This window comes from Aulostomus chinensis, chromosome 4 (genome assembly GCF_037954235.1).
Source record: "Aulostomus chinensis isolate RoL2024-O1b breed Wild chromosome 4, RoL_Achi_v1.0, whole genome shotgun sequence".
In the NCBI taxonomy this organism is placed as follows: domain Eukaryota; kingdom Metazoa; phylum Chordata; class Actinopteri; order Syngnathiformes; family Aulostomidae; genus Aulostomus; species Aulostomus chinensis.
The window spans coordinates 12,178,115-12,191,651 of record NC_141323.1 but is presented as its reverse complement, the minus strand read 5'-3'; the positions used below and the strand labels follow the sequence as shown (position 1 = coordinate 12,191,651).

The 13,537-nt window shown below is 46.1% G+C and overlaps 2 protein-coding genes across 5 annotated transcripts in view; both read left to right on the top strand.

The window, feature by feature from the left end:
* pawr (PRKC, apoptosis, WT1, regulator) overlaps nt 1–7,615 on the top strand; it is a 58,669-nt gene extending 51,054 nt beyond the window's left edge. Inside the window, exons 6-7 of the mRNA XM_086201837.1 lie at nt 1,546–1,650; nt 5,702–7,615. Of these exons, the coding sequence (XP_086057963.1) occupies nt 1,546–1,650; nt 5,702–5,788 (192 nt within the window). The 3' untranslated portion in view covers nt 5,789–7,615. The remainder of the gene's footprint in view (nt 1–1,545; nt 1,651–5,701) is intronic.
* A 677-nt stretch (nt 7,616–8,292) lies between these two features.
* syt1a (synaptotagmin Ia) overlaps nt 8,293–13,537 on the top strand; it is a 192,929-nt gene continuing 187,684 nt past the window's right edge. For 3 of the 4 annotated variants that reach the window (XM_086201833.1, XM_086201831.1, XM_086201828.1), the window contains exon 1: nt 8,300–8,514. The gene's annotated coding sequence lies outside the window, so the exon portion shown is untranslated. Of the gene's footprint in view, nt 8,515–13,537 lie in introns of all 4 variants that reach the window. The other variant, XM_086201835.1, reaches the window with a different exon arrangement.

The following is a 13,537-nucleotide window of genomic DNA, read 5'->3' as shown; positions in this document are numbered from 1 at the left end:
AAACCACGGAATTGAGCAGTGGCAGATACAATTTTCTTTTTAAAAAAAACCAACAACAAAAAGGTCTGTCTCAAAGCTTCCGAGCCCTTTAGGGGAGTGGATCAGTTCTATATTCAGCAGTCAAGCTTGGCTTCTATCAAAGCTGGAGCCATGTCCAGTCCTGACCCCGGCCACAGGAGACACGTTCAGATTAAAGCCGTCTTAAAGCGCTGTGTCAGTCTGTCAGAAGCTCAGGAATTTCACCTGAATTTCTGCGAGACTTCAAAGCTGCAGTTTTCTGTGGGCGCTTTATTAAATCCGATGAATAGAGTTTCACTGGTGCAGCTTTTTTTTTTGCTTTTTTTTTTATCCTTTTTTTTTTCTATAGCAGCTACAGTGTGCTTTGTGCTTCCCCCCCTGTACCGGCTCAATTGGTTTCTATGGAAACACTTTCATGCTTATCTGCAAAAGAAAGGTGAAAAAATGGAAGGGAGGAATTCCTGGTACGTGCATCGTTTTCATTATAACCAGCAGTTTTACACGTACGCGCACGTTGCTTGTCTCGTGATTTTGAATCTGATGTTGGAGGGAAAAGGAGCGCTCACGTTTTATCCGAAAATGTTGTGCCTTTTAACTGGACAAAATAACCACCACAACGATAAAATAGATAAAGTGATGACAACTACGAGTTAGGAATAAGGATACTTTATTAATCCACACAGGGGAAATTTAAATAGTTTCAGCAGCGGGAAGAGGGAAGAAGGAAGGATATTATCAATTAAAAATAAACAATAATTATGAAATAAGAAACAAACTAAAATACATGAGTATTAACATTTATATTTGACAATTTCCCCCCCAAAAATCTTCACATGAAGTATGAAAATAGGAATATGTTATCACACAGAATAAGAATTTTATTTCTCCGGGCCACACAACAGTTAGACAGGGCCAGAGAAATAAATTTTTTAAAAAAATTGGTAGTTGGTAGCAAAACCATTCAATTTGCATGACATTTGATATCAAAATAATGGCCCACATCAATCATTTTAATACATTTCACATAAAACAGCTGCACTCACAAGCAGGCCTTGGCCTGTTAGCCTCGGTCAACATTGTCGCTAACTTCCCGGCTAACGGTGGGCTGCTCAAGCAGAACAACTTTGCCTGAGGCTTCAGGAGTTTTATCATTAACTGGCTAACGAACAGCTTGAACCTTGTACCTAAAGCTCCGTGTATGATGGTGGCTACAGTACAGTGAGTCATAGAACTGTGATTTTTGATGCGCTCGACGCCACCTCTTGCAGCCCCGAGACACTTTTGACTCAAATGGAAGGCGTGACCAGGACATGTCTGGCTGCCGAAGGCTGACAGAAGTTACAATAAATCCACAGTGAAGGGTTGCAGTCAGGCAGGCGGTGGTTATGGAAACGGTGTGTGTTAACTCTCCAGGAAATTAATACAAGTCCTCTCTGCTGAAACGTGTCGTGTGTGTGTGTGTGTGTGTGTGTGTGTGTGTGTGTGTGTGTGTGTGTGTGTGTGTGTGCTTGCGTGCGCACATTATAGGAGCTGGCCAGAGAACGTCAGGAGAACGCCAGGTTGCTGAAGGCTCACCAGGACAAAGACGACCTCATCGGGAAGCTGAAGGAGGAAATCGACTTGCTGAACAGAGTGAGTTGAGCTGACGTCGTTCCCAGCTCTGATATTTTCAGCGATCCTTTGTGTGTTTGTGTGTGGGCGGCTTGCGGGGGATGTAAATCATCACCTGGCATTTTAGTGGAGTTGTGTATAATTGCTGTGTTTGTCATTCTGTCCATTAGTATGTGGATTTAAAAAAAAAAATTGTCTCTGGGAATGTAACACCAGATATTTTCTCAGAGTAATTATAATTTCTCATGTCTTTGCAAAAAACCCAGTTTCATGACGTTTGAGGGCCAGCGTGAGAGGAAGGCTCAAGGAGAGCAATGCTGGTGGGATTTCACCCTCATCTTAATCAATGTCCTTTCAGCTTGGGAGCATTTTCAGCCACGTTGGTGATTTCCATCTCTGACAATTTGTTTTATTTGAACGCAAGAGACAGGTGGAGGAGCGTGAGAGGCGTTTATTGGTGTCAGCAAAATAACACCAGCAGATAATGGTCATTTTTGAAAAATGACATCAGTATCGGCCCAGTCTCTTAATCTTTGCTCGTTGTCTGTCATTTTTTTTTGTTAAGAAATAATGTCTTACATATATCATTTATGATTTAAAAAAAACAACAACTTCTGCATTCAAAATGTTTGTGTATTTTTCAGATGTTGGACAAATTAAATGGAAAAATATTGGCTCGTCAGATATCAGCAAAAAAAAAAAAAAAAAAGCCTTGAGCATCCCTTTCTTATATATAATCAATTAAAATGTTTTTTACTCTGTTAACCAAAATCGCCAGCAGTGAAACATGAGCAGAGACACTGGGAGTGAGAGAGGGAGCGGGGAGACCAGAGTGATCCTGGTGAAACGAGAGGGGGGAAGGCAAGAGTGCAAAAGTTGTGTAAATATACACCACGGAGTGTCGTTAGCTTAGATGCTATCAGGAAGGTACCAACGCTACCAGAATCGCCTAACTTCCTGTCAGGGACACCTGTTACCAAGCTGGGATAATAGAACATTGGTGCTTTTACTTTGAAGAGACGACCAGTGTACTGAAAGAGATTTTTGACCCTGTAGAAACGTCGGCCAGCACCGAAAGATCAAAACCTCCCTCATTAAATGGTGAAAAGTTCACACTTACCAAACGTAACGACCACCAGAGTACCAACCCCACCGCCTTTAGCCAATCAGTCTGCTATTGTCGGTCTATTTCTAAGGTGAGAAAAGAGCACAATCAGCTGCCATTTAAAAAAAAAAAAAAAGAAGGCCTGAACTCACAGCTGGGTTCCCCAAAAATAACCTTTTCCGAATTCAAAAGTACAAAGCAGAATTGACTTCTTTCATTGCCGTGTTGAATTAATCACGCAACGTCCACGTGTGACTCTGTTTTCCAATCAAGTCTTTGATTAAATATCTCAGAGCAAAATGTGTCCTCAGGAAAATCAGTTAGGACACGCAGACACCGGTGACCCGCGCTCATCTTTTGGAGAGCCGTCTGTGCGTCACGCTGTGTGTTTTCAGTTTGGCCTCACAGGTCGGGGTCTTGTTTTCCTCCTCTCACAGCGGTCAGGGTTGAGAGGTCAGGTGATACCCTCCGAGTTGATGGCCATTTATATTCAGAGGCCGGCGTGAAACCTCAGAGAACTCTCTGAACCTGCTCCTCACCCCGGACTGTCAACAATCCCTCCTCAGCTCAGCGTCTTCGCTGGTGTTTTCTGGGTCACTGAGGCTCGAGGTTGAAACGCAGCTGCTTTTGAAAAGCAAAAACCAGTGGGAGGGACTCAAATATTCCTGACCAAACAGGTCATCTCTCTCCCCGAGCCTGAACTGCTCCTCCAGCAGATATGAATTAGCACCGTGTACATTTTTACACGTCGTATTAATGCTCCCCGGTTGTCATCTTGACACTCGAAACATGACTGCGGCAGCATTGCAGGCAGCATCCCGCTGATCGCATCGCACAAAGAGGAAGCTGGAGGTAAGAAACGGGCTTCACGTAAGGACGGTCAGCGCGGCGATAGCCATCAGAAATGTCCCTGAGAGGACAAAGCAGGAGATAAGAGCTGATCCAGTCGGCCGCGGCGTCTCTGCGGAGAACGGCTGAACCTCCAGTTAGTCAGTGTTTTTTATTGGGGAAGGAAAAGATAAACTCAGCCGCTGGACCTCGATGCGCTTTGAAGAGAGAAATCCTGTCTAGTGGCGAACCCCAGCGCACTCGGCCATCTGTGAGATCTTCCACGGAGCGATAAAGCAGTTCAGCATTTCAGAGGCGAAAGTCCCACATCTCTTTGTCCGAACACAAAGACTTTCTGTTTGATCGGAAATACATTTTTTTAATCACTCAGAACAGGACACGAATTTGGTTTTTAAGCTCATAAAATGTGTTAAGTGGTTTTCATTGTCTTGAATTCGGAGTGGTAAAGGCCACTGGATTCACTGACTTGAATTCCGAGTCTTTTCTTTGTCTTTTTCTCTTGTGTTTTTCTGCTTCAAAAGTACCAGGATGTACACCAAAGAGTACAGATGAACCCACTGATGACACCACTGGCCAACAGCCGATACCAACACGTCCATATTATCAGTATCAACACAACATTTCAACACATTTTGTGGAGGCTGGAAAACAGACTCGGAAAATCACACATTCGTTTTTTTTACCACGGAGTCTTGATGGCAGAAATATCGGCCGTAGCTCTGATACCCTCAAACAAACCACAATACCTACGGCGTGCAGGTGTTTTGGCGCATCTGGAGGCCCGAGCCCTGAATAAGGCCTGAACAGAGTATTGGTACTGCATTATGTTGTGATGTGTTATTGATACACTTGACAAATACTGGAGTTAAGAATGCGCACATTTAAGACCATCAAGTGTCAGAAATCTCTGGAATTACACGACAAAGCGATGGACAAAAACAACATTTGCGTTTTCGTTCCCCTCAAGTTTTCTTCCATCCGTCCATCCATTTTCTCCCTCTTATCCTGTTAAGGGTCATGGGGGGTGGAGCAGCCTTCAGGTGAGAGGCGGGGTTCACCCTGGACAGGTCACCAGTCCATGGCAGGGCCAACACATAGAGACAGACAACCATTGGCTCTCCCAGCCACACCTACGGTCAATTTAGAGTCTGGATTAACCTGGTCCCCTCTTGATGTCTTTGGACTGTGGAGGAAGCTGGAGTACCAGAGAGAACCCAGCAGGAACAGGGAGAACATGGAGACTCCACACAGAAAGACCCTGTGCTCCAGCCGGGGCTCGAACCCAGAACCTTCTTGCTGTGAGGGGACAGTGCTGACCACTGCACCACCGCCTGCTGCCTCAAGTTTTCTTTTTTCATGATGAAAATAAAACTTTCTGGATGTTCATTTTCACTGCAAATGTTTTCAGTTGCCCGTATTTATCACCGGTCTGCAGGATTCATTCAGTCTGGACATGCGAGAACAACCAGGGGTGTGTGACCGGCCGTCAGAGCGCCGTCGTAATGAAACGGTTTCACATTCATTCAAATGAAAGTTTCAACAAGACCCTTTTTAAACTGCTCGGTGTCTCTCGGAGCAGTGGGACGGACATCGCTTTGGTTACTTTGGGACTTTAAACACCCAGTAAAACTGTCGAGTCATCAAGTCCAAATATGCATTTTCCTGCCACGGAAAGAATTTGGTTTTCTCTCTGTCTCGGTGTCTTAAAAATGCCAGTGAACCTGATTTAACCACGTCTGTGACGGTGGCCCCGCAGAAGCAACACGCTGTGCAGAAATTCGTGACCTCCTCACTATGACATTTTAAATCCCCCCCCCCCCCCCCCCCCCCCCGTGTGAATGAGCTGATTCCCAGCAGCTTTGTGATCAGGACCGATCATCGACACCAAACAAACAAAAAATCAGGAGTGTCACTTTGACACAGCGCCGTGGCAACTGAGATTCTCTCTCATTTGCAGGTGAATGAAGCTGTTAATATCTAATTTGCTGCTGTTGAAGTAGCCTGGCTGGAGACGAGCGCGCCAGTCTGTCCCAGCCCTCAAAGGCAGGCTCTTGAATATTCATGCATGCAGTAAAACACTCTCTCTCCCTCTCTCTTTCTCTTTCTCTCTTTCTTCAGGATTTGGACGACATTGAAGATGAGAACGAGCAACTCAAACAGGAGAACAAGACTCTGCTGAAGGTGGTGGGTCAGCTGACGAGGTAGAACTGTTCCGCGCGGTCCGGCCTCCCTCCCGAAGGACGGAGCGTCCCGCCCCTCTCCCGACCTCCTGCCCTGGAATCCCTTTATCTGTTTGATTCTGTCTTTGTGCGTAGAAGTGCAACAGTTTAGGTAGTTGTCCTCAGAGCTTCATAGCCGAACCCCCCACCCCCCCGAGGAGGCCCAGGTTCTCTTGTCCCGTCAGGGGAAACATCTGTTATACATATTTAATGTAAATGTATTGTACATAGGCCATTTAGATTTTTCAATTTGTGTGAAGATCTTAAAAAGGCAAAATTTTAATGAATGTATGTGCTGCAGTCAAGAGCACACAAAAAGTCCACGTCTGATCTGCCACCCAAGCAAATAAAACAACATGTTTTAATTGTTTAAATCTGCATTTAATTACTGCATCAGTACCATCAGCCAAAGTGGGCATAAGGGCCTTGCAATTAAAAAAGCCTGGTGCTTTATTGATTGACTTCAGTGCCACATTTCCTCTGGTTTGAAGCTTCCTTCTGCAAGCCCCCGTGATTTCTCTCCAACTTGAGCTGACACAAGCAAGTAAAACCTGAAGGAACAACTTTTTAAGACATCTGCTGGTTTGACTTCCTCGCCAGAGCCAGAGGAGAAGATGCGTACCTTCCTCTCCTCTGTGCTGCGTCATGGAGCCGAGAAGCTGGCCGACCGCTAGTTAGCTTAGCACGCTGAGCAGCAGCGGCCGGGGAAATGTTAGCATCGTTCCGGCTGTAGACATCAAATAAACTGTGTGAAACTGCACCGATACAACATAGAATGTTTTTTTTAAACATTCGCTGCGTAGTGATTTAAAATATTGTAATTTTGGAATCAGATGAATACCTGGACCTACTTTCCTGACCAGGCGTAGTAGTTTAAAGCAGTTAGCCTTAGCTCTGTGCTTCCAACGACTGCATTTGCCCTTTCAAAGTCATTCAGGTGGCCTTCATTACCTTGCTGAACAAAACTCACATTAAATCCTCCCTCTTGCGCTATAGAAATCAGAATCCTGAGAAGAGGAACTAAGATGCTAACACTTACCAATCACCACCATGCATTGTGCTAAGCTAGCTAGCCAGTCTCTGAGTCTCGGCCGGCACAGAGGGAAGAGTATCTGCCCCTTGTCTGGCTCTCAGGAGGATGATTATTAAGTACACTTTCCTAAAAGTTGGTTCCTTTAATATCAAATTGATGTTTGACACATTTCAATGTTAGCGCCCTGAGTGTTGTACTTGTCCGTGATGAGCTCGTTTAGGGTGAAACCCTCGTCTGGTATATATATGGATTTTTATTGAGGAGCATTTTTGCTTGTCTGTAATTCGTTTACAATTTGCGTCGTTGCATCATTTGATAGGTGGTTGCAGCTGCTCTGTTTCCAGCATCCAAGGTGTGCGCAGTGAGCTACAGTGCATTTCTGTATGACAACCAAATGAACTGAAGGACTAAACTATTTTAAATGCATCTCTCTCTTCTTTATTAATTTTTTGTTTACTCAAGGGAACAGGCTCAGCTGGTAGAGGCTTTTTATTTCTGTATTTAGGACCCAATTAATTCACTGAGCTTCTTTTCATTGAGCTCCTGCACTGTGGCAAATCATCTGAAGGTTTTTAGACAGTCGATAGATTTCTCTGCTTTCACACACACACACACACACACACACACACACACACACACACACACACACACACACCTACATACATACATGTTGGAGTAAAAGATCATAGCCTCACAAACAGACTCATCTCTGTTTCCATTACATTATGCATGTACGGAAGATTGAGTCATTTAATAAAAGTTTGATTATCTCTCTCTTCAGTCGGCTCGCTTGTGTTCATTAAGACTAATTTGATGTGATGATACCACGCCGCTGAATTGGTAATGCAATGTGACGGCGGCGGCAGGGTTCCAGTTCCACCAACTACCTTTCATCACACACACATACACACACACACACACACACACACACATGCCAATCATCAACTTGACTGCATGAAAGGCCACCATCCTGGGACACCAAACACCCCGAGGAACCTCCATTAAGCGATTGTAATTCCCTCACCTAATGACAGAGCGGCGTCCATACGGGAACCATATATCAGGACTAATGTCAACTAGATGATGGCCTCTCAGAGCGGCAGGAAACTGCTGGGGGGCTCTAGTCATAATCCACATTAGCATTTTTATGGGAAGTTTTAAGGGTTGTCATTCGGAATCGCCACAGAGGGCAAAAACAATTCATATCCTCGGTTAGGCTGTCAGGAAAAGCTTCGCCGCCACTTCAACCATGAAGAAACGAGGACGTACGGAGCAATGACGTCAGAGCATTGGTTCCCAATCTTACTTCTATGATGCAGCGGCTAAGATAGCACCGCTAACAATGCGTAGGCTATCGTTCCTCTTTTCCCCCCATTTCCTTTATATATTCTCTTAACTGGTTTTCATGGAGAGATAAGGGGTGTGGTTAAGCCTTTTTTGGTAAAATGGGGCGTTACCAGGACATACACATGGTTGAAGCTTTGTGGCTGATGAGGGTCAGGTGTGTCAGCAGTGTCAGTCCTCAGCTGCCTAGTCCTGACAGCCATTCACCTGGATGACTTCTGACCGGTTCTGGAGCACCGGCCTCTGAACTGAACTGAACTGGCTCAGACTGGAAATGCTGCCACTGGGAGTGACAGCGGGTGCTGGCCTACTTTGTGGAAGTGAAGATACCACAGGTAAGCTAAGCTCCACCTCTCTAATGCCTTGTAAACCCGTTCGTTGTTCCCTCCATCATGAGCGTAGGTGTTGTTTACACACCTGAACCTTGTCAGCCATTAACACAGTGTCGGCCAAGTACACCTGGACTTCCTGGTGACACCCATTTAACCAAAAACAGCTTATGTAGCCTCCCTAGCACTCCTAACTGAGGGCCTTATTCGTCTCCAACCCATGAAATATTCCACTATCAAATTTGTTCGGCCTTCCCCCTGCTGTATCAGCTCACTCCCCAACTTGGAAGTCATGGTGTTACAGTACCGGGGAAGTTTCGTGGTGCTTTTGGCCCTGGGAATCCAAGGCTGAGTCAGCTAGTAGGGTTGCTAACATTACCTGCCCAGCTAACTGTGTAGCAGATGCTAACGCCAACAAAGAGAGCTGTCTGAAGTAAGTTCTCCATCAGCTTAGTACTGGACTCCTCAGGGTTCAGTGTGGGAGAGCCGCTATGGTTAGCAACCGTTAGCAGTTATGTTAGCATCAAGAAGTAAGCCTCCAGGAAACTCCACAAAAAAAAAACCCAGAGAGTTGAGGCGGAACAGCTGGATGACAATATTTGAAGCTTTTTTTTTTTCCTCAACAGTTTATAATCCAGTTTGAAAAAAATTATAAAGTTTTGTTTTTGTACAGAAATCTGTTTGGCCACGCCCACAGGAACATGAAATCTTCGCTCAGTGACAGCTGAAATTGACAGGTGGATGCAATAGCATTCGTTGAAATTGGATGATATTTAGTATTATTTAGTAAATATTTGGTTTATGTAAAGAAAACTTGATCGGACTTTTATATTTTTGGTACAGATTTTCAGCACTTATTTATTTTAACAGATTGTTTGAACTGTTGTTTCTGGCTGCCACGTTATGATTTCCCTTCATGATAAAAAAAAAATAAAATAAAAATCACCCTGAATCATCTCATTCCTGACATCCACAGAGATTTCACCTGCAAACATTCACTAGATATTACAGATGTTCCAGACGTGATCCGCCGTCGCACTGATGTAAATAGATGGTCACTTCAGAGACGACAGACGGACCCTATCTTGGTTTTTGAAGGAACCCAGACATATTTCATTATCGCTGGGTTTCATGCTCTTGGTTCTCCGGCCAATCTCCCCATCTCCTCCTGGGTCTGTAGTGCACTCATCCACGCCGATGAGATGCCAGATAGGGTGAGGACGGATGGATAGAGCGATGCTGGCGGGAGTTTTTCTCTTTTGTAATTTCCTCTGCTGGATCCTTGTTGCCCGTTTCTATCACAGCAAGCCAGTTCAAGGCCCTCGTCCTCCGTCAGTATCGAAGGAAGACGAGATGCTCTTGAACAAGAATTTCCTCGGAGGAATAAGAGTCCAATTTTGTAGGACCACCGGGACGGAGATGGTTTTTTTCCACGTCTCTTTTTAGAGCCGAACGGATTCATCTGTCATTTTCGGCCTTTTGCGGGTGTCTCAGAACCCACGTGTATGCAGGCTGTTGCAAAAAATTTTTTTGCAGAGTATAATTCAGAAAAGAAGCTCAGATACATTGTGAAATGCGTCATTTATTTTAGAATCAGCATTTGTGTGCGGCGGATGTCTTTAAACGGCTAAAGCTGCTAAAAAAATAGTTGGCGTTGTATTTGTGGGTCACATTTTTACCTCTGGTGGGTGTTTTCACGTAGCTTCTTGGCATGAACCGTTAGCATTTAAGTGCTGTCTTGCATGTAGACAGAATAAAACTAAGGTTTAGCTGCAGTGTTTGTGGTTTCTGAGCACTGGGCAGCTACCTGCTGTGTGTATGGCATTTATGTTCGACAGGTGTTGGACAGGAGCGTAAACACTCATGACTAGTATCGGGTTCTTTGAGGAAAAGCTAGCGAGTGTTTTAAGTCTTTCTGTGCAGTTTAATAAGCATAACTTCATTTTTTGCGAGCGGTGGTGTCGGCCCCTGCTGGTAGTAAGGGAGAATGCACATGGAGACACCCAGTTTGACAACAGATATGGACGCTTTCACACCAGTAATGAACTTCTAAGTTATTAGCCTGAAATTGATGTCGCAGTATAGAAGCTTCCTTTTTGATTTTTTGATAAGCAGCCTGGACTTGACTGGATGTCGAAGACTCTCCTCTCTCTCATCTGAGAATCTGAGCCTAATCTGCCAGGCTGATAAATATTCTGAATAGAATTAACAACTAACAGGCTTTGATTTGGACTTCAATATTCATGAGGAAGCGCTGCAGGTCACAGAATAAACACAAAGCACTTCCAGCTGATGGAGGACGCGGGGGGGCCTTGACTTGACTCTGCTAACAAAGACAAACGAAGGAGAAACCTCTTTCCTCTAAATTCACCGGCGAACCCTCAGGAACGCGGCTATGGAGTTTGTCCGATTGTTGTCCGACGAATAACTGAATCCTGGGTCTCGGTGGTTCTTCTGCCTCGGCCGCTCGGTGACGTTTGTCCAGCATTCAACTCCGTTAGTCATCAGTCTCTGACCCTGGTGCTTCCGGGCAACGTTTCCACAACGTCCCGTCACTCCTCAGCACTGTGAGAGTCAGTCCTGGGGGGGGGGGGGGGGGCGCACACACTTACAGTCTGATTAGCACTGGAGTCACGTGGACATTCTACTCTGAACAGTAAAACAGACTTCTACACACACACACATGGCAGGATTGAGTGCGCGTGCGCACACACACACACACAGTAGTAGGCCCCTGTGCAGCGGAGGCAGATGATGACAGACTTGAGTGGCTCGGTTCTCCAGCGGGAATTGAGTCATCTGCTCTGAAGATTCCATCCCGGCCCCCGAGGTTGCCACGGCAACGGGATACGATGTGTATCCCAATCGATCTTTAAAAAAAAAAAAAAATTGTCTGGTTGTTGGATCCCCATCCGAGAGGCTTGAATTCCTCCTTACACACACAGTCTGATAATGATTGGAAACATCATCACTGCTCATCTTTAGAGTGCAAAGTTTGTTTTTTTGTTTGTGCAAGAACAAACATGAAGCTAACCCAACATTGGAGTGGTCCTGTAGAAAGTGTGGCACTTCCCACTCTCCTCCAGTGGGGGGCAGTGTTCTTAGCCCCAGCTGGAGGCTCACCAGTAGGATGTTCTGAGCTCTGGGAGGGGCGCTGGCACAAGAGGATCCAGACCCTCCCGACAGGAAGTTCCTGTTCCACCTGTGGTTGGTTGAGGGAGCCGAGCCAGCATGAAGGTTCCACTAGGGAACATCTGTTCCTTGAGTGTTCCTCTGCTGGTTCTGATAAAGTGACTGTCATTGATTACTGCTGATTGCAGATTCCTGTATCATGACATTCTACAGGAACAAATGGCTTAAATCGCCCCACCCGTACGTAGGTGGCGCTGTAACATCTCCTTGCAGCAGCAGCACAGTTCCTTCACCGGTGACCAAATGTTCTCATCTGCTAAAAAGAGAGAGAGAGAGAGAGAGAAACCGTGTGAATCACAGCTTCCATGACTCAAAGTCCATGAGAAGCAGAATAGGAGGCGGCTGCTCTGGGGAGCGCCAGTGGCCTCTGAAGGTCACGCTATGCCGTTACCATGGCAGCGCCGGCCTCCCGTTGAGAAGTTGGGTTGTGTTATGAAGCAGGATGGGGGGGGGGGGGGCGGGCAACTCCTTCCCTCCTCCTTATCATCATCATCAACATCCTGACCGCCTGGTCAGCAGGGGAGCAGCACAGGTGCGTCTTCAGCCATAAGCAGCGTCCCCCGGGAAGGACACACAGACCTCATCATCATCATCATCATCATCTTCGTCTTCCTCGGCCAGGCTGTCGCAGGATCAAGAAGATCTGTGGTGAATGGCGGGGCTGCAGAAAGTGGCGTCACCTCTCCGAGCCACGCTGCAGTATGTAAACAGCGTGTGTGTGAGTCGACTCTGTGCAGATGGATTAGACAGACTCACACACACTAATCATCCATCTGTCACCTACAGTCCACTTCCTCTGGAAAATGGCTGTCAACCACAAGGTGCGCGTGCGCGTGTGTCCTCTTCGTCGGACCACAGTTCCCCGGCCTCAGCTGGCAGGTGGTCGGCTGTAGGAGGAGTGCAGGGTTCATCCATAAATGCATGACCGCTCCCCGCGGCAGCTCGCTGGGGAGCTGCTTTCATAGGAGGCTCTAACAAGGCAATTATCCCTGTTAGCTTTCAGGCAGCTCCAGCTGAAGCTGCGCCACAGCCTTCCACTGGAGCTGAGGCGAGGACGGCGAGGACTCCTGCGACGGCTGCGTGTTTACGTGAAGGAGTCAAAGGTCCTTTTTGGTTCCGCCTGCTGTGAAACGGCTCCCTACACCTCCGACCCCCTGGCGCACGATCGCACCTTGAACAGCTTTTCAGGACAACCTGGGCTGACAGGACATGTTAAATGAATCCGTCATAGCTACGTGGATTTGTCATAACTTTATTTAAAGAACAACCACACAGCAACTATATGAAGTTTTAGTTTTAACACTTGAGTAGCCAGAGCAAACCACCTTGACGCGGTCGGGAGGTGTGAGGTGATCTGTGGGATTCACAAACCTGCGCTTGTGTTTGCTCTTCGCCGCTGCTCTGAGGTGTGTTGTTGGGATTGGGTCTTATAAGAGTCACGTGCATTCATGTATGTGAACTCTGTATCTCTGCTGACATCCGAGAGTTCTTCTTGTGACGGACCAGCATTGCGATGACGCCGCTCCAAGTTTTCACGACTTGGCATTCTCTAGATCGTCTGCTTACGTCCGAGCAGTAAGAATAAAAATTCAAGGCCATAATTTACCATGGCACATTTTGTCTTGATAATCATGATGATAAACCGTGTCATTTTTACTCAAACATACATTTATTTGAAGGAAATCTGTGGCGTTTGGATCAAGCTGAGGGCGAGAACTGGCTGAAAACTGGAAAACAGCCAGCGGATATTTGATTTTTCACTGAAGCACTGGAGTGGTTCATGCACAGGCGTGTTTGAAGCAGATTTCTGTGACTTTTCGACAAATTTCTGGCTTCC